This window comes from Ochotona curzoniae, unplaced genomic scaffold, assembly GCF_017591425.1.
Source record: "Ochotona curzoniae isolate NIBS_2020 unplaced genomic scaffold, NIBS_Ocur_1.0 contig_2723, whole genome shotgun sequence".
Taxonomy (NCBI): Eukaryota; Metazoa; Chordata; class Mammalia; order Lagomorpha; family Ochotonidae; genus Ochotona; species Ochotona curzoniae.
In genome coordinates this window covers 826,266-851,757 of record NW_024465573.1, presented here as the reverse complement: position 1 = coordinate 851,757, position 25,492 = coordinate 826,266, and the positions used below count along the sequence as shown (strand labels likewise).

General features: G+C 53.9%; 1 protein-coding gene across 2 annotated transcripts; it reads left to right on the top strand.

The window, feature by feature from the left end:
- Positions 1 to 210: 210 nt before the first annotated feature.
- Positions 211 to 25,066, top strand: SLC37A2 (solute carrier family 37 member 2). 2 transcript variants are annotated; one of them, XM_040976766.1, is made up of 18 exons: positions 211 to 769; positions 12,813 to 12,894; positions 13,330 to 13,420; positions 13,540 to 13,618; positions 14,952 to 15,087; positions 15,457 to 15,533; positions 17,153 to 17,319; positions 17,848 to 17,885; positions 18,082 to 18,234; positions 18,536 to 18,626; positions 19,787 to 19,849; positions 20,497 to 20,582; positions 21,052 to 21,100; positions 21,230 to 21,303; positions 21,509 to 21,587; positions 21,701 to 21,798; positions 22,088 to 22,152; positions 24,224 to 25,066. In XM_040976766.1, exons 1-18 carry the CDS (start codon positions 711 to 713, stop codon positions 24,237 to 24,239), a joined length of 1,503 nt encoding a protein of 500 aa, XP_040832700.1. In that variant the 5' UTR covers positions 211 to 710; the 3' UTR covers positions 24,240 to 25,066. The 2 variants fall into 2 exon arrangements, with proteins under 2 accessions (XP_040832700.1, XP_040832699.1); XM_040976765.1 differs by having other exon boundaries at positions 17,848 to 17,891.
- Positions 25,067 to 25,492: the final 426 nt, after the last annotated feature.

Sequence of the window (25,492 nt, the reverse complement as noted above, 5' to 3'; positions counted from 1 at the left end):
AGGAATCATACTCAGGGTTCTCACACTATCATCTCTTTATAAGCAAACACCTGGGATCTTCACCCTAGAGGCAGTCACTTTTACGAGCATGATATATCCCTTCCTTGTCTTTGGCCTTCCGCCACAGAGCCTGTGACTAGCAGAGATACTAAGAAAGGGCAGTGTCTGAAGGGGGCGTGGGAGAACCCTGGCAGCCTCAAATCTTGGCTTGAGGCCAGAGATTGAGAGATAGATTCGGTTCCAACACGCCACCGTCCCTCCCTGAGACCCCCTTCTGCGCTGGCAGCGGGGCGCCCAGGCTCCAGCGAGCTCTGGTTTCTGTTCCCCTCGGGGTAGAACTCCGCGCTGCAGGGACTGCAGCGGCCAGAGGGGCGTAGCAAAGAGCCGATAACGTCTAGGGAGGGAAGCGGAGAGCGCCGGTTCGAAAGAGGAGCCCAGGAAATCGCCAGCTGTCAGCGCTGGTGCAGAGACCAAGCGCTAGAAGGCCAGGGTGTTGCTGACTTGCATCGGCGGGAATGGCCAGCGGCTTTGCACGCGGCCCGGTCCGGAGAGCATTCGAGTGCAAGGGGGCGGAGGCTCGTGTGCTCCGGCCGCCGGGCCGGGGCGGGCCGGTCGGCGGGGCATTTAAACCCAGCTGACAGCCGGTGTGACACACGCAACAGGCCTGCGCCGTCCTCCGTCGACTCATCTTGGGGTACCGGCCGAGCAAGATGCGGTCCTCCTTGGCTCCGGGAATCTGGGTCCTCCGCGCCTTCTCCAGGGACAGCTGGTGAGCAGGACTGGGCTGGGAGGACTCCGGGCTGGAGCTGCTCCCCTCCTTGGACCACCGGAGCCCATCAGCTCGGGGGTGTCCGGTAGGATGTGGCGTGGGTTCCGTCGGCGGCGCCAGCCTGCGTCCCCAGCTTCTTGGGCGTCCGAAATGAACAGACTGCCGGCGGATGCCGTGGTGTCCTGTATGTGGTCCTCACCTCCACTCGCACCGCGTTCCTTTGGGGCACCCCCACTTTCTCTTCACGGAGCACCGGGGCATTGGCCTTCATTGGTTGGGGGAGCCGAGGAGGCCCGGGGGGAGGTGGAGGGAAGAGAGGTCTCTTTTAGCCCTTGGGTAACACAGAGATCAGAACTCAGTGGCCCTGGTAGCCTATCCTGAAAGGTTTCAGCTCTGAGGGACGTCTCTGGAAGGGGCTTTTCTCTCCAGCTGCACAACAGCTGGCTGACAGCTGGGTAGTCACCAAGCTCCTTCAGTGGCTTCTGCAACAGCTTCCCGGCTGACCACAGAAGGTCGGAGGAGACCCAAGGAAGCCATGTGTCCTTGCTGGGCGGTGGGTGAAAAAGGCTCAGTGATTCTTGGTCAGGTAATCTCGAAACCTGCAGCAGTTTGGTCTACGCAGCAATTTTAAAGTAATGTGTTAGTGACCTTCGCTGAATTTTGCAAAAACAGCCAGATTCCTGGCCTGTCTGGAGAAGCAGGTGATAGAGCAGTAGGTGGCCTGGGTTCCCAATGAGAGTCATAGTCATGGGGATTTCCTCTAGACAACAGCAGGTACTTAAAAAAAAGATTTTTTATTATTATTTTTATTGGAAAGTCAGATTTACAGAGAGAAGGAGACAAAGATCTTCCATCCACTGGTTTACTCTCCAAATGGTTGCAACAACTGCAGCTCAGCTGATCCAAAGCCAGGAGCCAGGAGCTTCTTCTAAGTCTCCAACTTAAGTGCAGGATCCCAAGGCTTTGGACCATCCTCCACTGCTTTCTTTTTTTTTAAGATTTATTTATTTATTGGAAAGTCAGATATACTGAGAGGAGGAGAGACAGAGAGGAAGATCTTCCATCCGATGATGCACTCCCCAAGTGAGCCCAATGGCCGATGCTATGCCGATGCAAAGCCAGGGTCCAGGAACTTCTTCCTGGTATCCACACATGGGTGCAGGGTCCCAAAGCTTCAGGCCGTCCTCGACTGCTTTCCCAGGCCACAAGCAGGGAGCTGGATGGGAAGTGGAGCTTCTGGGATTAGAACTGGCTCCCATTTGGGATCCCAAGGCATTCAAGGAGAGGCCTTTAACCGCTAGGCCACGCTGCTGGGCCATCCTCCACTGCTTTCCCAGGCCACAAGCAGGGAGCTGGATGGGAAGTGGAGCTTCCGGGACTAGAACCGGCACCCATATGGGATCCCAGCACATGCAAGGCGCGGACTTTAGCCACTAGGCTACCATGCAGGGCCCTTGTCTGGTTTAAAGCTAACAGTTTCTCATCCCAAATCCTTCTAGACCCCAGGGAAATCACAACAGCTGGTTAGGAATGTCCCACTGGGGCCGAGCTACGTGTCTTCCAAGCTTCTTCACTCATTCGGACCAATGATCTGCTCCTCCTTGAGTTTGCAAATGAGGAAAAAATGGATCAGGAAGAGATAAAGTGTTGACTCCTATGATGATATGGACAGGAACATGTGTTAAAGATTTTATTTTACTTATAATGAGGAGTCAGAGAGTTTATAATTTGTTCCACTTGAGATAGGCAGAAAAAGGAGTTTGGCTCTCTGTGGGATATCCCTGGAGAAGAGGAGGACTCCGGGAGGAAGGTGGTGGTGATGGTTCCAGGGCAATGGGAATGGGCTGCATGCCACTGGCTGTTCAGGCAAACCTGGCTGCACATTTTGTGTTTGTTTAACTACAATTCAGAAAAATGGAGTCCAAGGAGCCTATCCATTTATAGATGAGGAAGGTTGAAGCCAAAGGAGGTTGGACAGGAAGACTTATGGGAACTCTGGTCCACAGACTTGCCACCTGTCCCTCCCTTCGGAGAATGATAGCACAGCTCAAGGTCAGTGAAAAGCTGGAGTCAGATAAGTTAAAGGTCAGAGCCAGATAAACTGCAGGGATTTCCCTAGATAATGTGCAGTTTTCTATATACAGGAAAGCACACACTTTTTTTTTTTAAATTTCTAGTCTCCCCAGTTTTGATAAAAATTAATCTCCAAGAAAGATTATTTCGATCAGGGAGCAGGTTGGGTTAGATGTTTTCTCATTATTTACGTAACTCCAGCAGGAGTGTTTATTTACCAGTTGGGTCTGTTAAGTTTGCTCTGCCAGAAATGCTCATTAGGGATCCTAGCTTGAACTTTTCAAATCCTTTTAGTACTTGTTGTCTTGAATTAGGAAGTCATGCCAAGAAACTGTCCACACAAGGTTTCACTTGCTGTGCCTTCAGAAATGGGGTTAACTCTAAGGTTCTTGTGGGTTTGGTCAGGCTGGGAAGCCAGCAGCTTTCTTGAGAAGGTTGTGCTAACATGGCATCTGTACAATGACACTCCGCTCGAAAGGAGGCTGGTTGTATCCGACGGCGGTGAGCATCCTTGCTGCAGACAACTTTCCAGGCGAGTCCTTGATTGCATCACTCGTTTTTCTAATTACGCTCTGGCTACAAAAGGAGGCCAAGTTCTCACCCCTGTACAAGGAACCCCACTGCCTTGAGAAACTCAGTGGGTTCATCAGTTCTGAGAAGTCAGGTAGGGAAAATTAGATGATTAGAAATGTTTCATTTCTGTGTGCAAAAGCAGGATCTACTGAAGTGTTCGAGAGCGTAGGAAGAAAGGAAGGCCAAGACCCTCATGATGTTTGTATCCGGAAAATTGAACACGATGGCCGCAAGGCAGACATTTGTGGTGGTGATCATAGCTTGTTGGTTCACTGAGTTCAAACAGCTTATGAAAAAATAGAATTGAGAGAAGTTTATTTTAGTCTAAAAATTTTTTTTGAAATCCATCCATTGTTTTTTCCATAATATGTATTTTTCCATGAACCCTTCGTCTGTGATTAATTGCATTCCACTGACTTAGGTTAGCAAGCTCATAACTCGTGTCCGCTGGGGCACCTGACTCAGTCCACCAGTATGTACTTTCCGACAGTCATCCAAGTGCTGCCAGCAGAGACTCAGTGCGGTGCTTTTGCAGGCAGTCCTGGGGAAAGAGACGCAATTCTGGCCTGTAACTGGTTGTAGAGCCTTTGCGAAGCATCAAGTCTAACAAAAACCACCTGTGGGTGACAAAGACCAAAAAGCTCTGGCTAACTTATTACTCATATTTCCCAAAAGTGAATGATCTGACACTGTCTCAGGACAAAAAGTAATGCAGCCCGCAAGGAAGTTTGCTCCGAAGCCTGTAAAAAAACAAAAACAAAAGAGAAGAAACTGTTCCAGGCAACAACAGGTGGGATGATATCTACACACAGAATTGGGCTCATTTCCACGAAGATGGAAACTATTATATCCATGTATAAAAATGACGTTTAATCATTTTTACAGGGGAAAACATCTTAAGATGTTGCATTTAAAAATATCTCAAGATGTGGCATATAAGCAAACCCAGAGAGTTACAGAGCACGCCTCACTAACGAGGTTCAGGAAATCTGGCGTCAGTCCTGAACATCTGTGTTCTGATACACTCCGTGAGAAAGGCAGACACACACATTCCAATGGAAGACTGTTGGCCTGGATCTTGCTAGATTCAAACAAAAGATGTAAAGTTGCAGTCCACCGACGTCATTAGACATAGAAATCTGGCATTTCCCTTACTGCCTATCGCTTGTGGCATATTTATGTAGATAATCACATTTTTACCCATAAAGACTAAACTCAGGAAAAGGCTGCTTATCTTTTCTGATTTGATTATTATCACCAATGAGGTACCAAATAAGCTAATTATATTTGTATTTCTGAGGTTTATTTATTTATTTGAAAGGTAGCAGTACAGTGAGAGTAAGCGATAGAGAGTGCTTCCATATGTAGTTTCATTCTCCAGTTGACTGCAAAAACTGGGCTGTCCAGGTCAAAATGAGATGCTCAGAATGCCATGCAGGTCTCCCATGTGGGTGCAGGGGCCTGAGCACCTTGGCCACCTTCCTCAGCTTTCCCAGGCACGTTAGCAGGGAGTTCTTTCAGAAGTGAAGCAGCTGCAACATGAACTAGCATCCATATGGGATGCTGGCATTGCAGGCAGTAGTTTTACCAATTGTGCCACGACACTGGCCCAAAGCCTATAGCACCTTCCTTTTTAGAGGTGAAAAAAAAAAACCAATCTGTTGTTTCCCAGGAACCTTCATTCTGGAAGTAAAGTGAATAAACTGATCAAAACTGAGCTGACTTCAGCAAATTTGTAACACATTTCATTGCTCTTCAGACTCCATAAGCCAAGCCTAATCGAATTCCCTTCCCACAAACTTACAAATTTATCCCACCAGGCTTTGTTCTGCACTATCTTTTATTCTGCTTGAGAGCAAAACTACCCTTTTTCCTCCCCCAACGAACAAAAGCCAGTTTCAGGGACATGAGTGCCAAGTTATACCTCTCTGCAACTGTAGGAAAAGTTTAAATTCTTGTCCAACACTGTATGGGACACAGATCTACCATGGGTGGGTAAAGATGCTGGAAGCCTGCCAAAGACAATGCCACATGGGCCTGCTGCCATGGGGCCAGGATTTAAACCAGACAGGGCATGTGTATGCCAAGTTGGTACTATAAGAAGGCCCTGTTCTAGGAGCTGGGTGTCACCTGTTGAGGTTGCCCATACCATGCCCTTCTGAGCCACTGGCAGTCGTTGGAAGAGAGCTGCGTCTTTGAGTCTAACACTTAAGGAGTCAGAGATTCTATGTGTGAACCACCTAGCACACTGGAAGCATGCAGTGAGTGGTAGCACCTGCTGCCACTGTTCGTGATGACATGGTTATAGCAGAAAGAAGCTAGCCCAATTCACTTTTCCTTCACTAACCGGAAAACAGGCCAGACAGCATGAAACCGGAGAGTGAAACTAGAAATGAACTTTGTCAAACCTGCTGCTTTCACACATCCCGGCGGAGCCGCTTGGGGAAGGAGGAACATGAATTAGGAAGCCAAAGGGTGGATTGAATGCAGGCTTTGGATTGCTTTTCTATTAAATGGGGATAACAGTGGAGTAGCAAGTTACGCTTCTTCCTGTAACACCAGCACCCCACTTGGGTGCTGGTTTAGATCCTCACTGTCTCTTCTTCTTTCTTTGTAATGCCTCCTTTCTAATAAATAGTAATAATGATAATAATGTACTTTGTAAGAATGTTGTGAGGCTTGAATGAGGTACTGTGTGTAAGGTATTCAGATCAATACTGGACTCGGTAAGTTCTGAATACGCATTAATTATTGGCCCTTCACTCTTCCTATTATTTTGTGCCAGGTATTAACATATAATTCTTAGAGATGTGTAAAGTTTCCATGTGGAGCATATGGGTAAAGTAAGGCACAGAGGAGTGAAGTAGCCAGTCCAGCAGTATCCCATCCCGAGCCAGTGACACAGCTGGAGCTGGACCCAGCTGTGTGGGATTCCTAAGCTCTTGGGCTCTCTGCCGGCCTCCTGATGGTGTCACGTGGCCCCTTGGCCTAGGTAAATCATTTTAAGTTAGGAAAGCTCATTTCCTTATAGACATTGCAGTGTGCCTACATCTCACAGATCTGGTGGAATCCCATGAAAAGCTTTTGAAAGCCCTTACCCCAGTACCTAGAGTCTCTGATGCACGCTGAGTTCTTGTCAGTATCTGCAGAGGAGGGATACGTGCCCTGTGTAGGTGGGCTCCCACAAGGTGCATCTGGAGGGATTCTGAGCAGAGGCCACAGAGCCAGCAAGGACTGGAAGAGAAAACATGGTCTGCCCCCAGACAGCTGGCAGGAGCGTCAGGGCCGAGGGAGCTGTTTCCGGAGATGTGGCAGGTGCACCTGGTATACAGGAGCAGCTGTCTCTCCGACAGACATGACAGCTCCCTTTCACCCTGGCAGACCCTCTCTGCAGGGAGGAGCACAGGTTGTTCCTGGCATTTTAGAGCCCCTGATCACCCCGAGGTGGCCGGAGCGGGGGACCTGGCTGCCTCCCTGCTTCAGTTCCAGTGTCCATGTGGGCATGTCTGGGGGCAGCTGGCAGCATGGACATCCTTCCAGAGAGATGATGGCAGCTGGTGCTTGTGGGGCAGGGCCTGTGTTCTGGGGCCCTGTGAGGGGGCCCAGCTCAAGAGGTGGGGAAGAAAAGCCTGTGGGAGGAAGGACTGGGTGATGCAGCAGCACTGGACGAGCAGGAACAGGTGGGTGGGTGGGGGCAAAGCAGGCTGGCAGGAGGAGCAGGCACAGCGAGCTCCCACATTGTGGCTGTTTTCCCCACACCCTGATCTTTGCATAGGAGCAGGCCCTGGCCATGGCTGTCCTGGTAGCAGCTGCTCAGACCAGTGCTTCCACCACCAGATCCTGGCATACCGGGAAGACCTGGGAGAAAGACAGGGTGCATGCCAGAGACCGTCACACCCTGTCTATTTCATTTAATACTTGCAACAACACTGAACTACAGGAGTTTATTATCTTATTTAAAATGAGATCAAATGGAGGCTCGGAGAGGTTAAACAGCTTGCCCAAGGACACAGGAAGGAGAAGAAGCAGGCATTAAGACCCAGCCCCTTTAGCCTCTGCCTGATGTCTTTGTCCAGCTCTGTGACGGTCCCGGATCATGTTAGCACCCTCCCCACATGCCACCCCAGTTCCCTTGCCTTGTCTTTTCCTGATCATTGCAAGGAGCTGCTTGATCAGGACCATAAGAGAGCAACATGGGGTGAGCTGCAGTGGGAAGAGGCTGCTGGGCCAAGGGAGGCAGGAGCCTGGAGACTGGGAGGCTGGGCCCACTCTCCCTGGGCCCCAGGCTGAGCTGGGATCCATCCCCCACGCCTTGTGACTGCCTCTGCCCCCAGCCTTCGCTGTGTTTCCTCTTCTTCCCTTGTTTCCTCTTTCCCCCACCCTCATGCACCTCGCTGCTGTGTGTGGGTGGGGCCGTCTGACTCAGACTCACGGAGGATCCTCAGGAAGACAACAAAGTTTTGGGAGAGTCTCAAGTGGCTGGCCAACGCCTGGATTTCTTGTGCTCAGGCTGTACCAACCTAGAGCTGAGGTTGGAGTTGGGCAAACTCCAAATACCAACTGAATGAGGAGAAACAACAGGAGGGAGGTCCCCAAAGGCCAGGACTCCCTAGTTGATCCTCGCCATAGTGGTAGTGTGTGTGTGTGTGTGTGTGTGTGTGTGTGTGTGTGTGTGTGTGTGTGTGTAAGAAAAGGGGCTGGGTAACCTGGATTCCTGCTCTCCTATCCTCCTATCCTGGCTTATACCTTGTCCCTATAGGAGGAGTGGGCATGGTGTGGGGTGAGAGGAGCGCGTGGCCCCTCCCCAGGCAGGACACAGTCTCTCTCCCACCTGTGCCTCCCCCAAGCCTCTTCCCGGGATCCCTTGGCCCTCCCCCTCTCCCAGTGTTGTTCCCGTTGCCTGCATGCAGCCTGCTGGTAACAGCCAAAGATTCTGTTTCTTGGAGCATCAAGTTCCCTGCTCAGCTTTCTCCTAGAAGCAAAAACAGTCTACCCTGTATGTTCCTCTCTCCCCCAACAAAAGATCACCCTCCAGGCCAGGAATTTATTTTGGGGATTCCTGGGTTCCTGGGCACTAATGGTTCTCTTGCCTATGGAGTTTCTTGTGGTCAAACCCTAAGTTAACTTGATGACAAGTACTTGGATCCTGATTTCCTGGCCCAGGCGAGCTTTGGGTCCCTCAGGTCTGGCCTGCCCTGCTCCATCTTGTAGGCTGCAGGCCAGGCTCAGGGACTCTGGCCCTACAGTAACTGCTGTGGACTGGTGTTTCCCCACCAGGATATCTCATCATGACAATGGAGGACTTGGCAGGGGATGGGTTGGTGGCCTTGTTACAATCAACCCTGACCTTGGTCTGACTGTGCCCAACCCTCTGTCCTTTTCAGATCTGCTCACCCCAGAACAGCACATCCACGAACAACCCATTTAGTCAATTTCTTCAGAACCAGGGCCAAGGTCACCTATAGCCATAGCCAGCCCAGTCCCGGGGGGTGGGAGGGGGACAGCCCTAGACATCTCCCAGTGGGCTGACTGGGCAGCCCTAAGCAGACAGAGATGCTTCACTGTCTCTGAGATCAGGAGCCCTCTGCCGTGCTGTGCTGCTCTCCTGTCTGCCTGCTGTGCTTGTGGTGGTGGGAAAAGGTTCTTCCGGGGTGGGGGAGGACTTTGTTTATTTTTTTTTAATCCCTTGTTACTTTGGGACAGACTGTTCCTTGCTCCTATCCCACAAGCTTTCTTAGTGCAAAGTCTTTGCAAGATCGATAAAGCTATTATGCTCCTCTAGAAGAATGAAGGTGGACTGTCAGCTAATAACTAAAGGATAGCTATTTCCTCCATCAGCCCTGGTTATTCAGTAACCAATGTTTGGTGGGGGAGGTAGGACTCTCACAGGTGACATCTCTTGCTAACAGAGACATGGAGGGTCATGGGGCAACCAGCCCCACGTGGAACAGCCTAGGGGCCTTGTCCCTTACCCTCTTGGCTCAGCCTGGCCCAGCCCAGCTCAGCCCTGGGCTCCAGGCCCTCACAGTCACCCCGGGGCTAGGCAAGGCCCAGCTGTGCATGTTTTGGCCTCTGCTCCCTTTCTGGGGCCTCTCGATTTATGAAGGAAGGACTTGTAAGAAGAGAAGTGAAACCTGTGGGTTCAGAAGACAGAGCGTCAGCTGTCCTTCTGGGGCTGAGCCTGACTGTGGCCTCAGCCAAGCCTAGCTCTTCGTTCTGACCCCTGTCCCCAGGCTTCTGTGAGCTGGGACCTTTTGGCCATTTCTCAGCATGCCTTGCAAATGGGAGTGGGCAGAACACTGTTCGGGGAGCAGTCCTTGCGGGTCATCCTGGGAGAGGCCAGTGCCAGGCCAAGTGCCACAGCTGACCATCCCCTGTTCCCTGGCACATGACTCTCCTGCTGGCTTGGGTGTCAGGTTTCCTATAGTGGAGTGCGGTCAGTACTGGAGGAGAGGCGGGCATCTCTCGGGCCTGGATGCCAGTGTGCCTGCTGCTGGCCCGGCAAAGCCGTGGGATGGCCCCTGCACATTCTCCTGCAGGTGCTTGGCTCACCCCAGGCAGGGTGGGCATCACATGCAACTTGAGCAGATTTCTTGTGTTTCTCCAAACTCAGGGCTGGCACAGCCCCTGATCTCTGCCCCCTAGGTGAAGCCAGGGCCTGGGACTCCCACTATCTGAGGACTTGGTGCCAGCCTCCAGCCCTACTTGACTTCTACAACAAAATCGCCTGTGCTGCCTCGGCCCTGCTAGCTCCCGGTGCTCATCTGAACCCAGGCCAGCTGCTGTTCTCTTTAAAAAGGGATTTATTTACTTGAAAGGCAAAATTATATATAGAGAGAGAAAGAAAGAGCTCTTCCTTCTGCTGGCTCATACCCCAAATGACTGTGATAGCCACAGCTGGGTCCATCAGAAGCCAGGAGCCAAGAGCTTCTTCTAGGACTCCCATGGAAGTGTATCTTCTGCCACGTTTCCTGGCACATTAGGAGGGAGTTAGATCAAAAGTGTAGCAGCTAAGGTGCCCATAAGGGATGCCAGCACCACAGACAGAAGCTTTACGTACTATGCAACAGCTCTGGCCATTTCAAAGTACTCTCTGGGGGCCCTATGTGGCCATTGCTTCATTAACCTGTCAGTCATGTAAGGCTACAAACTCCCTGCTTTTCAGGTGAGCAAACAGGCTTGAGTGATGAAGCCAGCTTTGGGCTGCCTTCAAAGTCCTCATGTTCTTTCATCAGCTCTTTGGCAGGCACCCTTTGGAACCCTCTGCTGCTGCCACGTGCCTGGGAGCAGCCAGCCGGCTCCGCAATGACGAGGCCTGTCTGGGACTCCTGTCCAGAGTCAACAGGCCAGAGGCCTGGGTCTTCACTTGGCTTAGCCTCGGTCGTGTGCAGAGTACCCAGGGCCTTAGAGGTCCCCATCCTAGCAGTGTTTCCCAGCAGCCTCAGGAGTTAGCCTGAGTCCTGCCTCCTCTCCAGCCACCTGTCCTCCTGCGCCTGGCTCAGTTCCATCTTCCAGATGTCCTGATTGATGGCAGTTCCCCAAACAGGTAGTGTTATTTCACGCCTTTGTGCTTTTGCACACACTGCTTCCTTTCCCCGACACATCATCCCCGCCCCAGCGCCACTGACCTGGCCATCTCCTGCTTGTTTTTAAGAATGCAACTGAACCCTCACCTCCAGAGACTGCCATGCCACTGTATTCGGTGTCCCTCCTCTGTGCTTCCGGGTCACCCTTTTCCATAACATCAGGTCCTGGTGTTGTGTGCAAGAGGGCAGTGGTCCCGCCTGGGGACCTGGGTGGAGATGGAGAGCAGCCTGGGTGTACCAGAGGCACCATCTTGGAGACAAACACAGGTCACCAAGGGCATTACTGGGAGGCTGGCCCATAGTCTTGCCACATTTGCTCTGTCCCAGGCAGCATCTCAGGTAGGGCCCTAATTTGGGGTTGTCTGTGGAGCTTCTATTTTCCCCCTTCTGTGGTTCTTTGCACTGGGGTGCTCTCTCCAAATGCAGACAGTCTCTCCCTCCTCGATGCTAGAAGGCCCTGAACCACATGACCAACAGTGGGGCTCAGCAAACACTGCTGTCACCAAGTTTGCCAGTGCCAGTCCCTGTGAAAGACCTTTGGAGTAGCCTAGTGATCCACTAGCACAGTTAGAGCTGGGTCCTGACGGCATGCCAGGACACTGGCTGTGTTTCAGGATCATGCTGGAAGGGGTGCTGCATAACTTCATTCCCTGAAGAAGACAGACTGCAGGCAATGCAAAGGATGGAGACAGAGGCCCATGTAGGAAGCTCAAGTTCAAGGGTGGAGCGAGGTGGTTCAACTTTTGTGAGCACTCCTTATTTCACAAGTAGCAGACTACTACATTGCTTCATGACGCAGTGCGGAGAAAGGAGGTGTGGGTTTGGAACAGGTTCCCAGAGAGGGCAGAGGAGCACCCCATGTCTGCCATCAGGTCTGTGGAGCTGGCAGGAAAGAAAGGGGCCCGGGGCCTCCCACCCTTCTTGTGAGCAACTCAGGGTCTTTCCTGCTGCCTGGTGCTTCTTGCTAGCCTGGGGCTGCACGCCTTTCTTCCTGTACTTGCTGACCGCGTGCTGCTGACTCGGCTCAGCTGATGCCCTGGTGGTGACTCAGGCCTTCTCCTGCGTGGGGAAAGGGGCCACAGTTGCAGTGGAAACATTGACTGCAGCCCGATTGGACCAAACTTTCCACCTCAGACCAGCACAAGGGATGAGAAGTGGGGGATGGGGGATGGGAGAGGAAGGGGACAACAGCAGATGGCACATGGGATATGTGAGCCATGGCTGGAAAGAGTGATCGGCCTGTCAGATGAGGAACAGGGAGACAGACCAGTTGTAGGGGCAGCCGTCCCACTGCTATGGTCCAGACTGTCCTGTAATGGAGCTGAAGCAGCTGCCATGTCTGATGAGCTCTAAGCCTATGAAGACCTGACTTGAAGGACAATTCCCTGTTTCAACTCCCCACAACCTGTGTCATTTCTGACATTTCACAAGCGGTTATGTTTCTCTGCCCCAGTCTCCATCCCTCCCGTGTAGACAGGGCTCCCTTGCCTTGATGAGACTGGAGAGAAGCAAAGGGCACAGGTGGGGGGCTGCAACAGGAGGAGGGGCTTCCTGAGGGCATTCAGGGTGCTGAGCCCGCTCCGCTGGAACCTCAGGAGTCAGGCAGCATCAGAAAGGCCAGTTCCCTGGACCCTGGGCATTTTTGTTTTTTGCCTTCCCCTTGGCTGCAACATCTGGAGAACTTGTGTCTCAAAGTGGGGTCTGAGGGGCAAATCCAGGCCTGGGGCCGCCCGTGTGGGCACAGCCTTGGCCCAGGGCTCCCAGCGAGGCTCGCCCTTCTACAGAGCCAATGCATGGCCCTTCTCCGGCAGGTACCGTGGCTTCATCCTGCTGCTCACCTTCCTCATTTACACCTGTTACCACATGTCCAGGAAGCCAATCAGCATTGTCAAGGTGAGACTGGGTGGGAAGGGAAAACGCCAGAGATGCTGGTCCAGCAGCAGAAATGCCCTGGGGCAGAATGGTCTGGACTCTAGTCCAGAACCCTTGTCAGCCCTTGTTGTGGGCTGCCCCTACCTCTTGGCAGACGCCCCATTAGGGGCTCTTTTCCCCAGGGATTTCGCCATAGACGATCCTTTTGCATGTGTTCATCAGGGTAGCAGTGCTGGTGGGTATGGATGGGATAGGGAGCAGGAGCTCTGGGCTAGGTGGCTCTGAGGGGACCACTTTGCTTGAAGTCCCTCCTTGCAGGCCATGGTGTCTGCAGGAGGGGATGAAGGATGTGACAGCGAGGCAGAGACCCAAGTGTGGTTCCCCCTGACTCCCGGGCCACACTGGCACTGGGGTGACGAGGTGACCCCTGCCCTGGGTGCATTGTTGCCTCTGCAGAGCCGCCTGCACCAGAACTGCTCAGCGCTGGAACCTATCAACTACACCGTCAATGCCAGTGACGACTCGTGGTGCAGCTGGGCTCCGTTCGGTAAGAGCGGGGTGCGTGCCCCATTCCCTCTTCTTCAAGGAGGTGTGGTCTGAGCCTGGAAAGGCTTCCTGCAGAGACAGCCAAACAGCCAGCTTTATGCCTCTCCCATCTGCTTTCAGACCAGGACAACTACTCGGAGTTGCTGGGGGCTGTGGACAATGCCTTCCTCGTGGCCTATGCCATCGGCATGTTCATCAGGTAAGGAGAGCTGAGTTGGACAGGGAGGAGCCTCTGTCCCTCCCCTGGCCAGCACTCCCCACCTGGGAGCAGCTGGGCTGAGGGGGGAATGAGACTAAGTCTTCCCCTTCTGCAATCAGCTCGCACCTCACCTCCCTTTTACTGTGGGCTCTGAGTCTGCTCCTTCACCTGCGGCTTCCTCTGCTGGTGACTCCTGTTGCTGGCCAGGCTTGTCTGGGTGCTACTCAGAGAGCTGTGCTGGTAGGTGTGGACTGGGTCCTCTTGGGCTTTCCTCAGATGCACAAAGAGCCAGGACAGTCCCCATCCTGTGCTGTGTCTCCACAGGCACAGCATTAGCAGGTGTGGCATGTACTGCCTTGTCATGAAAGCGGAGTACCGCAGCACGCTGCCTTCTAAGAGCTCGCAGTGGTTGGTGGTGTGCAAACCCTGCAGCTAATGGCAGAACAGCGAGATGGCTATGTGATACAAGGGCCACCGCTGGGAGCTCAGATATAGTCCCTTAGTCCAAGCTAGCATTAGAGAAGAGGGTCCAGGGAGGGCTCCTTGGAGGAGAGGACATTTGACCCAATGTTGGCAGAAAGAAGGATTCAGGGGAAGAAACAGCGTGATGTGTGGGATCATGAAGCTGGAGATGAGGTGAAGGATAAGGTTATGGAAAGGGCCTGGTGGGCTTCTTAGGGAGTCATGTTCACATAGGTAATTCCCAGGGCTGTGCTGAGGCAGATCTGGGTGGAAGGGGCCAGACTGGTGTCCTGAGGGGCCAATCTGACGATGGCACAGGCTGCAGAGATGGGGGGCAGGGGCAGACAGGACAGAGATTGCAGCTCTGGGAGCTGGAATGAGAGCTGGGAGGCGGGGCTGAGGGCAGAGGTGGCTTCCCGGTCTGGTCTGAGTGTTGAGGTGGAAGGTGGTGTCCTTCACTCAGATAAGGGACTCTGGGCAGAGGCTGGGTGGCGGAAGGAGGAAGAGGAACTCAGGCTGCGAGGACATCCTTGTCAAAATGCCTGGAGGCATCCTACATGATCCTGCAGCTCTATGGGAAAGATGGGGACTAAAGATACGTAGTGGGGCTGCTGGACAGAAAGGCCATAGAGGTATTAAAGGGACCACCCTGGGAGGCAGCCGTGGGACACACAGTAGCCAGGTGGGAGGAAGAGGGCTGCAGTAACGGCCCCGGCCCGGCCAGCAGTGTCAGGTGGAGCATTGGTGCAGTGTGTGTGTGTGCATGTAGCAGGGGAGGATGTTGAGATGGGCTGGAGGCTCCCAGCTGCAGCTGTGGAGAGGGGAGGAGTGGACCCGGGAGACCAACCTCAGCCCCACCTCTCTATTCCAGTGGAATTTTTGGGGAGCGGCTCCCGCTTCGTTATTACCTGTCTGCTGGAATGCTGCTCAGTGGCCTTTTCACTTCACTCTTTGGCCTGGGGTACTTCTGGAACATCCACATGCTCTGGTACTTTGTGGTCATCCAGGTACAAGTCCTCCTCTTGCACCCGCTTCTTTGTCCCCTTTTCAGAAAGGACCCCGGGATCCCCAAGCTGGTCATGGCAGATGGGCCCTGGGCTCCTTGTTCCCCAGCCCGATGTCAGGCACCGGGGGTGCTCCATGGGTCGGCCTGGGGCACCTCACTGGGCTCTTGCCTCAGCTGTCAGGGAGCAAGCAGCTCATGACAGCGGGGCAGATGTGGATGTGTTTGTGAGGGAAAGGCCGGGTGTATGGTGGCAGGTGTGGAGGGCTCCTTGGCCATGACATTGAACCTTCTGCCCCCCACCCCACCCCCAAGGCAGCCAAGCTGGGAGCATGGGGCAGGCAGTTCCCACCCTCTGTCATTCTCTTTATAGATCTGCAATGGACTGGTCCAGACCACAGGCTGGCCCTCTGTGGTGACCTGCGTTGGCAACTGGTTCGGGAAGGGGAAGTGAGTGACAAGGAAGAGGACGGGGAAGGGCTGGGGAGGGTGGGCACTCCTGTGGTCACTCAAGGTCCTCTGATGCAATCTCAGGAGGAAAGATTAGAAAACTTCCTCCCTCTTTCCTCATGTTCCCGCTGCTGAGATTCACACACTCCTGTGACCAAAGCACCACACTGCTCTTCTTATTGATGAGGCTTTAGCCCACAGAACAAGCACCCTTAGTTATACTGCGGGACTTCATACAGTCCATGGAAACAGGTGAAAAGCAAGTTTACTGTAGTACAGTTTTGAAATCCACACATACCTATTTTTTTAAGGTTTATTTATTTGAGTGTTGGAGTGACAAAGAGAGGGAGACACAGAGCAGGGAGATCTTCTATCTGCTGATTTACCACCCAGTTGACTGCAACTACCAGGGCTAGGCCCAGATGAAGGCAGAAGCAAGGAGCTTTCTCTGGGTCTCCCACACAGGCAGCAGGGGTCCAGAACCCTAGGCCATCTTGCACTGCTTTTCACAGGCCAGTAGCAGGGAGCTAGATTAGAAGTGCTACAGCTGGCACATGAACTGGTGCTAACAGGGCATGTTGATGTCCCAGGCAGTGTCTTAACACTGCAACACCAGCCCTTCCCTGCATACTTTTTTTCCCCTGAAAACACATTTTTCATGCGTGAATTTTAATTTTCTCGCACTCCAATCTTTCCAAGATGTTTTTCAAGTACTTTTGTACTTTATTCTAATAATCCGTTTCCATTTCTTTTTTTGTAATATTAAAAGTTTCAAGCTTATTATTAACCCCTATTTTTGTTTTTATTTTCCACTTTACAGTTTCATGGGTATAGGACTTCCTCCCTTTCCTTTCTACTGCTTCTCCCTGTTGCTTCCACTTCTTTTAAAAAGTTGCAGGACTTCAAAAATACATATATTTATTTGAGGAGCAGAGAAAGACATATATACAGAGCCAGTGATGCACCAGATCCCTCATAAGACTGGAGTGGGGAGACAGTTACTGTAGACTTCACCTCCTCCTCCTGGGTCTGCGCTGGCAGGAAGCAGAGGAGCCAGAGCTGGGTCCTAAACCCGGGTACTCTGACGTGGATGCAAGCTTCTTAACTAAGGTCTTCATCGCAAGGCTACCCGCCTGCTCCTGACTTTCCCTTCTGAAGGCAAAGAGCAGCCAGCCTACAGATCATTGCAGGGACTCGGCAGGACCCCTGGTCCCTGGCAGGTGCCCACTTGATGTTGGGAGCACCCCCAACCCAGGCTATGACAAGCAGAAGCCTCTATAGCCATGTCCAGATGTCCCCTGGGGGCTCAGAAAGCCCTGTTTGAAGCCTGCTGCCTTAGAGCGAGGTCTGAGGTGGCAGAAGAGAGCGAAGGTGGGGAGGGAGCATGCCCTGAGTGGACCAGAGCACCCATCTGGAAGTCCTGTGGGTGCTGGGTGCTGACTGAGGGAGCTGGCCTAGGGCAGCATGGCGGCAGACCTCATGCTGCCCGTTTGACCACAGCCAAGGCCTCCCAGCTCCCTGACAGTCTGTGGGCGTTGAGGGCCTCCTTCTGGAGTCCCTGGAGCCTGGCCGTGACCCTGAATCCCCTTGACTGCTCTTCCCATCTTTCCTTGCTCCAGGCGGGGGCTCATCATGGGTGTCTGGAACTCCCACACCTCTGTGGGCAACATCCTCGGCTCCCTGATTGCCGGCATCTGGGTGAACAATCACTGGGGGCTGTCGTTTGTGGTGCCAGGCATCATCACCGCAGCCGTGGGGGTCCTCACCTTCCTCTTCCTCATTGAGTGTGAGTGCCTCTCCCTCCCCATACCCTCCTGCCATGTTCCCATCAGCCCCTTGGAGTGCTCTCCTTCCAGGAGGCTGTGGCTGTGCTGGGAAAGTGGCAAGCCAAGGGGGTCCGGGGGGGGGGGGGGGGGAGAGGAGAGAGCTGGAGGCCCAGCAGGTGACCTCTGGAGACCAGGCTCTCATTCACAGCACAGTAAGAGTGTGGAGGGAGCCTGCAGATTTAAGGGAGGCCCCAGCAGAGGTGTGAGAGGGGAAGTGGAAGTGGAAGGAGGAACAGATCTCCCACATCTGGTGCAGGTGGCCCTGTCTCTGACAGCATCCTAGGTTAGCAAGGCCAGATGTTAACAGCCCTACCGCCTCCTCCAAGAGGCAGGGGTGATACTGCTGGTTGGGAAGAGGGCCAGGCCTGACCTGGGTTCCTGCCCCTCACTAGGGGTGGCATGGGGTCTGCTTTCTGCATCAGCTTAGACTCAGAGCAAGGGGTGGGCCTGGCCATGGGAAGGCCCCTGAGAAAGCTACTTCATTTCAGATCCAGAGGATGTGGACTGCAGCCCTCCTCAGCACCATGTGAGTGTGAGTGAGCCAGAGCAAAAGGAGGAGCCCTTGCTCTGCCCCCAGCCTGGCTCCTTCCAGAAGGGCCTTTCCCTGGGGTGTGGGAGCAAGGGGAGTGGGAGAGGGAGCGGCCCACCCTGCAGTGAGCCCGGGCCAGGAGAGGGCTGTGCCGAGCTGCAGCTCACCACATGGGTTCTCCCCTTCTGTGCAGGGCGGGCCGGATGAGGACCAGGACAACCCTGAGGACCCTGCAAATGGTCCTTATGGACACCGGGAGAACAACCTGGAGACGGGGGCCAGCTGCTCCAAGGAGCCTTGCGAGGAACCTGCCGCCATCAGTTTCCTGGGGGCGCTGCGGATCCCGGTGAGGAGCCTGTGGGTCAGAGCAAGGTGGGGCCTTTCCATCCATACTGTTACCTTGGCTTACAGGAGACAGGGTACTCAAGGTGACCTGTGGTCCCTGCGGATGTCTTCAGAGATGTGCGGGCTGGGTCACATGCTTGGGGAGGGCGGGCTGGAAGAACAGGTCTGCTGCTGGACTAAGTTGGGACATGTGCTGAAGGCTGCTCTGAGCATGGCTGATGGACAGTCCGGGGGGGGGGGGCGGGGCAGGATCCCTCAGGAAGCCCCTCTGCATTGCACCCTCTCTTCTTCCCCCCACCCAGGGCGTGATTGAGTTCTCCCTGTGCCTGCTCTTTGCCAAGCTGGTCAGCTACACCTTCCTCTACTGGCTGCCCCTCTACATCTTCAATGTGGGTGAGCTTGAAGGGAAGAAGAGTGGAGGGAAGTAGGCTTGGGGGAGGTCAGGGCTGTGGCTGGCAGGAGAGGAAGCCTGTGTGTGCCAGCCCCAGAGCTGAATGGAATTTAGCTTGTATGGTAGGAAGTTAAGTCATGCATTGGGTTGAGGCACCTTCCCTCTCAACCTCCCGCCCTGGGCCTTGAGCTGGACAGCCTGCAAGCCTCCAGGTCTCCTTCCCCAGCCTGGTGTAAAGGCAAACCCTTCTCCAGGTTGCTTGGATTCTAGGCGGGTGGGACTGTGGGGCTGCCCTTTGCTTACCCTCTCCCGGGCTGAGCTGGGAGTGCCGCTAGCACCTTGCACACTCCGCTTCCCTGCCCCTTGCTGCCCCAGCACCAGATGAGACATAAGGGCTTTTGAGGTTGCAAAAGGATGCTTACCGTCCTCCTGGCCTGGGTGGGACCACTTGGCTCAGGAGTCGTGCAGCCACACCTGTTACCAGGTACATCTCCCACCCAGGGCTGCTCCACTCCCTCCCAACCCTGGAAAGGCCAGTGCTACCCCGCAGCACATGTGCTATCTCCAAACAGGCCACTGGGTTTAGTCACGGGGCCCAACCTCAGGCCGAGGCTTGCCGTCTGCCTGCCTGAGGAGCTTGTCTGTGATAGGAGCAGAATGCTGGGCGGGTTTCCCCGACACTGCACCTCTTTGTTTGTGGCCTTGGTGCTGACTTCAGAGTATGAGTCAATCCCGGGGGTGGGGCTCATGAGCCCCACTTTCCTGCAAGCTCTCTTCTGGCACTGTTTATCAGCCGAGACCTGGGGTGGCAGCAGGAAGCTCCGGATGGGATCTGCCAGTCGACTGTGCTGGGCATGTAGGCTTCGTCAGTCAGAGCTGTGCTCCAGGAGGACTGCCTGGGGGCAGTGATCTCAAGGCTCAGACCCCCAGACTTGCTAGATAGAGGCCAAGGTTGTCCTGCTGGGGAAGGTGGCGGGAGTGCAGGCCTGGGCATCCATCCCAAACTGCAGCACACTCGCTCTGGGGTCCTGGGCAATACAGTTACACAGGCACTCTGCTCCATTCTCTGCCATGAAGGCACTGGTGCTGCTGGCCGTGACCCTCCGGGGTGTATGACCGAAGTTTTTGGTCTGGTCTGACTACATGCTTATGTACCCTGCAGCCCACTTCAGTGCCAAGGAGGCGGGGGACCTATCTACACTCTTCGATGTTGGTGGCATCATAGGTGAGGCCTGCCCTGCCCTCCCAGTGGGCTGCCTTCCCTGTTCCTCTTGTTGGGGTCCCAGAAGAAGGGGCAGGCCCAGTGGAAAGGTCACTTGGGTCTATTGTCATTCCTGCTGCAGCTGGATGGGCCTAAGAAAGATGGTCTTGGGTTCCGTCTCCCAAAGTGGTGGGTCGAAGGAAGGGCTATGGAGGGAGAAACTCTGCTGAGATTTTCAAATTTATTTATTTGAAAGGTAGAGTTCTGGGGTGGAATGAGGGAGACAAATCTTCTATGCACTGGTTCATTTCCTCAAACGATTGCAATGGCTGGGGCTGAGCCAAGCTATCAAGCTAAAATTAGGAGTCAGGAACTTCATCAGGGTCTCCTATATGGAGACAGGAGCCTAAGCATCTGGGCTATCCTCTACTGCTTTCAAAAAGAAGCTGGATCAAAAGTGGAGCAACTGGGACTGGAACCAGTGCCCATACTGGGAAGCGGGACCACAAGGAGGAGCTTTAACCTGCTCTACTGCAGTGCCAGCCCTTCTGCTGATTGTTGATGTCAGGCCCAGGCCAGTGTTGGCCAGGACAAGGGGACAATGCTGGAACCCTGAGAGGGATGGCATGGGCCTGCCCAGGTGGCAGTGTGTGAGTGGGTTTGTCTTTCAGGTGGTATCTTGGCAGGAATCATCTCTGACTACACCAATGGCAGGGCCACCACCTGCTGCATCATGCTGCTCTTGGCTGCCCCCATGGTATGCATGACCTCCAGGGCAAAGACCCAGTGCTGTGGGGCTCTCTGTGCATCCTGAACTTGCACACACAGCTATATCTCACATGTGTGCAACCCTGAGCATGTACTGGGTATGGAGGGTGGGGCAGGGGAAGCAAGGGTCGGAGTACACACCTTGGGAACACACCCAGGTGGGGAATTTGGGAAAGGGATTGATGATGGTTTGGCTGTGTTAGAGGAGGATAGTTTCTCACCTGGGCCAAGGAAGTAGGAAGTCAAAGTTGGATAGGAGAGGACTCTGGGGGGAAAGATGAAGCAATCAATGACCATAAATTAGACTCTTCATCCCTGGAACACCTGAAAGATCTGAGCAGATTGCCATGAGAAGAAGAAACAGGAAAATGACCTCTGGGGTTCCAGGGTGGGAGGGGGTTGTTCCCCACTTCCAGGGAGCCTGGCAATTACTTGGTCCTCCACTTATCTTCGCTCAGATGTTCTTATACAACTACATCGGCCAGAATGGGATCACCAGCTCCATAGGTGAGGAGGTGGTTGCAAGACCTGCCAGGACATTGGGTGGGGGGCACTGTCCTGGGGCCCCCAGGAGGTTGGCCTGGGATGTGGAAGCAGGGGCCCTTCTAACAGTGGTGTCCCTTGCTTCTGCCTCAGTGATGCTGATCATCTGTGGGGCCCTGGTCAACGGCCCTTACTCCCTTATCACCACTGCTGTCTCTGCTGACCTGGTGAGTAGGGCCCCTCCCTGGGCCATGGGCAGGGGCTTTGTCCCAGCTCCTTTTCCCCCACATCCTGAAGAGGTGAGACCCTCCAAGTCCCTCAGAACCCACCAGTTTCCCTTCCCTCCTGGTCACCATCATCCCTGTACTACTTTTGGCATTGCCCAGTACTGCTGCTCATCGCAGACCTCCCCACCCTGCCCTCTCCCCCCAGGGTACTCACAAGAGCCTGAAGGGCAATGCCAAGGCCCTTTCCACTGTCACAGCCATCATTGATGGCACCGGCTCTGTAGGTATGTAACTGTAGCCCTTGCCTTCTGGCTGGTGGGTCGATTCCTGAGTATGCTCTTGTCATTCTGGCTGGGGAGGTGTGGGGTCCCCTTCTCATGTGGTACGCTCTGAGCAGGTGCGGCTCTGGGACCTCTGCTGGCTGGGCTCATATCACCCACAGGCTGGAATAATGTCTTCTACATGCTCATCTCTGCCGACGTCCTTGCCTGTTTGGTAAGAGTTCCCGGGGTGGGAGCAGGGACTATGGGAGTGCAGGGGGAGTTTTGTCCTTGTCAGGCCGGAACCCTGGGTACCCACAACTTGCGTTACTGGGACTTTGGGACAATGAGTGCGGCTGTTCTGTGCTCACAGCCACCTTCCCTCCTGGGTGCCCTTGTCACATGTAGCCACATGCCTGCCCATTGTTCTCTGGCCAGTACACCCCTCACTCGACACTGGGCATTCATGGTTCCCCTCGCTAACAGTACCCTGCCTGTCCCCCTGTGCCTGGTTCTCCCCACAGCTTCTCTGCCGGTTGGTGTACAAAGAAATCCGGGTTTGGAAGGCAATGCTGAGCAGGGCCAGAGGGTGAGTCCTCCTGGGAGCTGCAGACCCCTCTCCCAGTCTCACTCCTTATACAGGGATCCACTCAGTACTCAGTTTCTCTAAACCCAGGCCAAGGTCGGTCCAGCTCAGACGTTGGTAATGCTGAGCCAGCCCCTGGACAACCTGCTGGAGTCACTCCTGCCCTGGGCCCACCCATCTCCACCCCACTAACCTGTCCTCTGTTGTCCCCATGTGTCTCCATAGCTCTAGTCTGGCCCTAACCCAACCGCGGTAATATTTTCCTCCAGCCCCATGATTTTTGTGAGTATTTTCTACAAGGCTATAGCTAAACGTGCCATGAGGATGCGGGCTGCATGCAACCTCTCTCTCCTGCAATGTTGATTCCCCACCTTTCCCTTTTCTTAGGGAGCCTGTCAAGTCGCAGAGACTGTGGGCACCCTCACCCCCTCAGTATTTGGGACATGCTTCCCCAGGGGCTGAGGCACCTCTCCCCTGGGGGAGGGTGTTAGGGTCTGCACTGCACACCCGAGACAGAGGGGGCAAAGATGGTGTCTGTGCTTACTGAGCTACAAGTGTCACATGAAGTTCAGAAACACAGGTCATCTGGCCCCTCTGTCCAGGGCATGCTGTTAACCAAGGCCAATCAGGGCCTCTGAAACAATGTTCAAATCAAGTGTTGGGGGCTATGGTGGTGCTCTGTCTGCCTGGCAGCCCCTGGTGGCGGGTATGGAGGAGGTATGCATCGACTGGTGCTGAGGCAGGGACTGCCCGCTGGTGCTGGTGGCTAGGTACCCCTATCCCTGTTCCCTTTCTGGCTTGCCTTCTGAGCAGAGGGTCTCTTGCTAAGGAGCTGTCTGGAGCTGGGTTGGATGGAAGAATGCTCCCATAGATATACACTCAGAGGCCATGGAGACCAGAACAGTGCATGGGCTAGCACTTCCCTTAAAGAAGGAAATAAAACTGAGCAGGAAACAGCCAGGAAAACAGCAAGTTGCTCTCAGAGAGTCCATCCTGCCAGGTCCTGCGCTGGTCACTGGGACACTGTGCTCCTCTGGGACAGTGCCCAGGGCAGGCTTGCTGGGCTGGGGGTGGGGTGCATGGAGAAGCAGCAGAAAGGGAGAGGCATAGAATAAGGTTCAATCTCAGGTGTTAGTGCATCTCTCCTAGCAGCCTTGAGAGGGCGCTGTCTCACTCAGAGGCCAGGGAACAGAGTTGCAAAGCTGAGGAGTTAAGTGCCAGCCTTCTGTGCTGCCTAATGCTGGGCCCACGTCTGTGGGTTGTGTGCCTTCCTCTGCACTGCTGCTGCCCTTGCTGGCCCCTCTCGGAGGCAGAGGGGTGATGTGATGGAGCAGGGGCCTGGAATCCAAAGCCTCTGGACAGCCCTGAGACCTTGGGCGTGTCCTGGCACCCCAGCTCCAATACTCTGGGCCACTGCATCCACAGATACTAATGTAGGCGTGCCTGTGTGCTCATCCCCGGCCATCTGGCAGGGCTGACCTGAGGCTGCAGTGAGATGGGATATGAGAAGGTGTTTTTGTCTTCTAAGATTTTTTTAGTTATTTGAAAAGCAGTTACAGAGAGAAAAAGAGATCTTTCATCAGCTGGTTTACTCCCTAAATGGCTGCAACAGTCGGGGCTGGGCCAGACTGAAGCCAGGGCCTCCCACATAGGTGGCAGGAGCCCAAACACTTGGTACCTTGGTACCTTGGTATCTTAGCAGGGAGCTGGACAGGAAGTAGAGCAGTCAGGACTCAAACCTTACAGGATGTCAGTGCTGCAGGTGGTGACCTAATGTGCTATGCCACAGCACTGGCCCCCTAAGGCAGTGCATTGTAAAGCTGTCCAACGTGGCCTAACACTGTAAGATGTTTCACACAAGTGCATTTTAAACTTGTCACTCACAAGTGTTTATATATACATATTCTTGCCTTGCTCTGCATACCCAGGAAGCAAGAGTGGTTCAAATTATAGGCAGCAGAGATGACTGCAATTCTCAAGGGGCCCTGGAAGCTTGCTCCCTGGTCCCCTTGCTCAGGCAGGAACTCATTAACGATCTCATTTCTCTTCTATCACCTCTCTTCTTTCCCTGTAGGTATAAAGAAATATGAGGCCCTGATCAAAAGAGAAGCAAGGAGGGTCCCTGCTGGGTCCTCAAAGGGAAAGACAATTGGAACATCCATGAATCGGTTTGGCAAAGCCTCTTGATCCAACACCAGCTCAGCTCAGCCCAGCCCAGCCCAGCTAAACCCAAGTTCAGCTCTTAGGACTGCTAACAGTTCAAGCTCTTAGGACCGCTAAGAGAATAAGTGACTCTGTGGGAAGGGGACTGTCAAGCATGAGCAAATGGGGGATCCAAGGGCCTGAGTTTTGGAAGCTGTGTGCAGAAGGATGCAGCCCTGGGCTGAGGGCTGTGTCCTTGAGAGCTGCCTCCACGCTGACAAGCAAAGGTGATGCACCAAATGTTGCTCGTTCAGTTGCCAAGACAAAAGGCAAAGCTCTGCTCAGCGAGGTCAAAGTCTGTCTCCCCCAGGCTCAAATCTAAGCTAACCAATCTGGTGGGCATCTCATCCCATTTCAAAGATGCCCGCCTCTCTTTACCCCTCCATCCATGGACCAGGTTTCTCTCTCCGTCCCAAAGTGGGATCTTTTTCTTCCATCCCCCATTTCATCCTGTTGATGGCTTCATTGTACACCTTGAGGAAAGCGTTGTTGCAATTCTGTCAGGACCCAAGCTGCAAAGAGCGGCCTCGGGTACCAGACACGAGCAAGTTCACTGTTGAACTGGTGCAGCTCTGATTCCTGCCTCATGCTGGTCCCAGGCTGGCTGTCACAGTGGAGAATGACTTCTGCGCCAGCATTGATGGAGGAGGGGGCAGAGGGACAAGACTAAACAATGTGTGTACTGAGAATTTTCAGAATGAAATGTTGATGATTACTGTACGTGCCAGCTCTTCTCTGGGGACAAAGCTGACAGTGGCCACAGGCAAATGACTTTTGCCCTGAGCACAGCCACCATGGTGACCTAAACAAGCAAGAAATGCATGAACCACAGGCTCATTTCTGTGACTGCTCTGTGTGCAGTGGCACAGTCACTCTCCACCAAGTGTTCCACTGCATGTTCGGGCCCACCACCCCAGCTCATGGGGGTCCTGCATTGCTACAGGCGGTCCTGGCTCTTGGTATTGCCACCTGACCTGTACAACTGCCCATCAGCAACAATACAGACTTCTGTGTTCCTCCTTGGAAGGGCCTTGGCAGGGCAGCAGGTGGAGTCCTGGGCCACCAGGTGACAAGTGGTGTTCCTGGAGTGGGTGTTTGTGCTGCTGGTGAAGTGTGAACAAACCAGGAGCCCCACACAAGG

Bases quoted from the DNA above. Each gene is read 5' to 3' on its own strand.
- SLC37A2 (XM_040976765.1), top strand. From the start codon at position 711: ATGCGGTCCTCCTTGGCTCCGGGAATCTGGGTCCTCCGCGCCTTCTCC. The intron at 770-12,812 runs GTGAGCAGGACT...CTTCTCCGGCAG, and splicing joins GCCTTCTCCAGGGACAGCTG to GTACCGTGGCTTCATCCTGC. The intron at 15,534-17,152 runs GTGAGTGACAAG...TCCTTGCTCCAG, and splicing joins AACTGGTTCGGGAAGGGGAA to GCGGGGGCTCATCATGGGTG.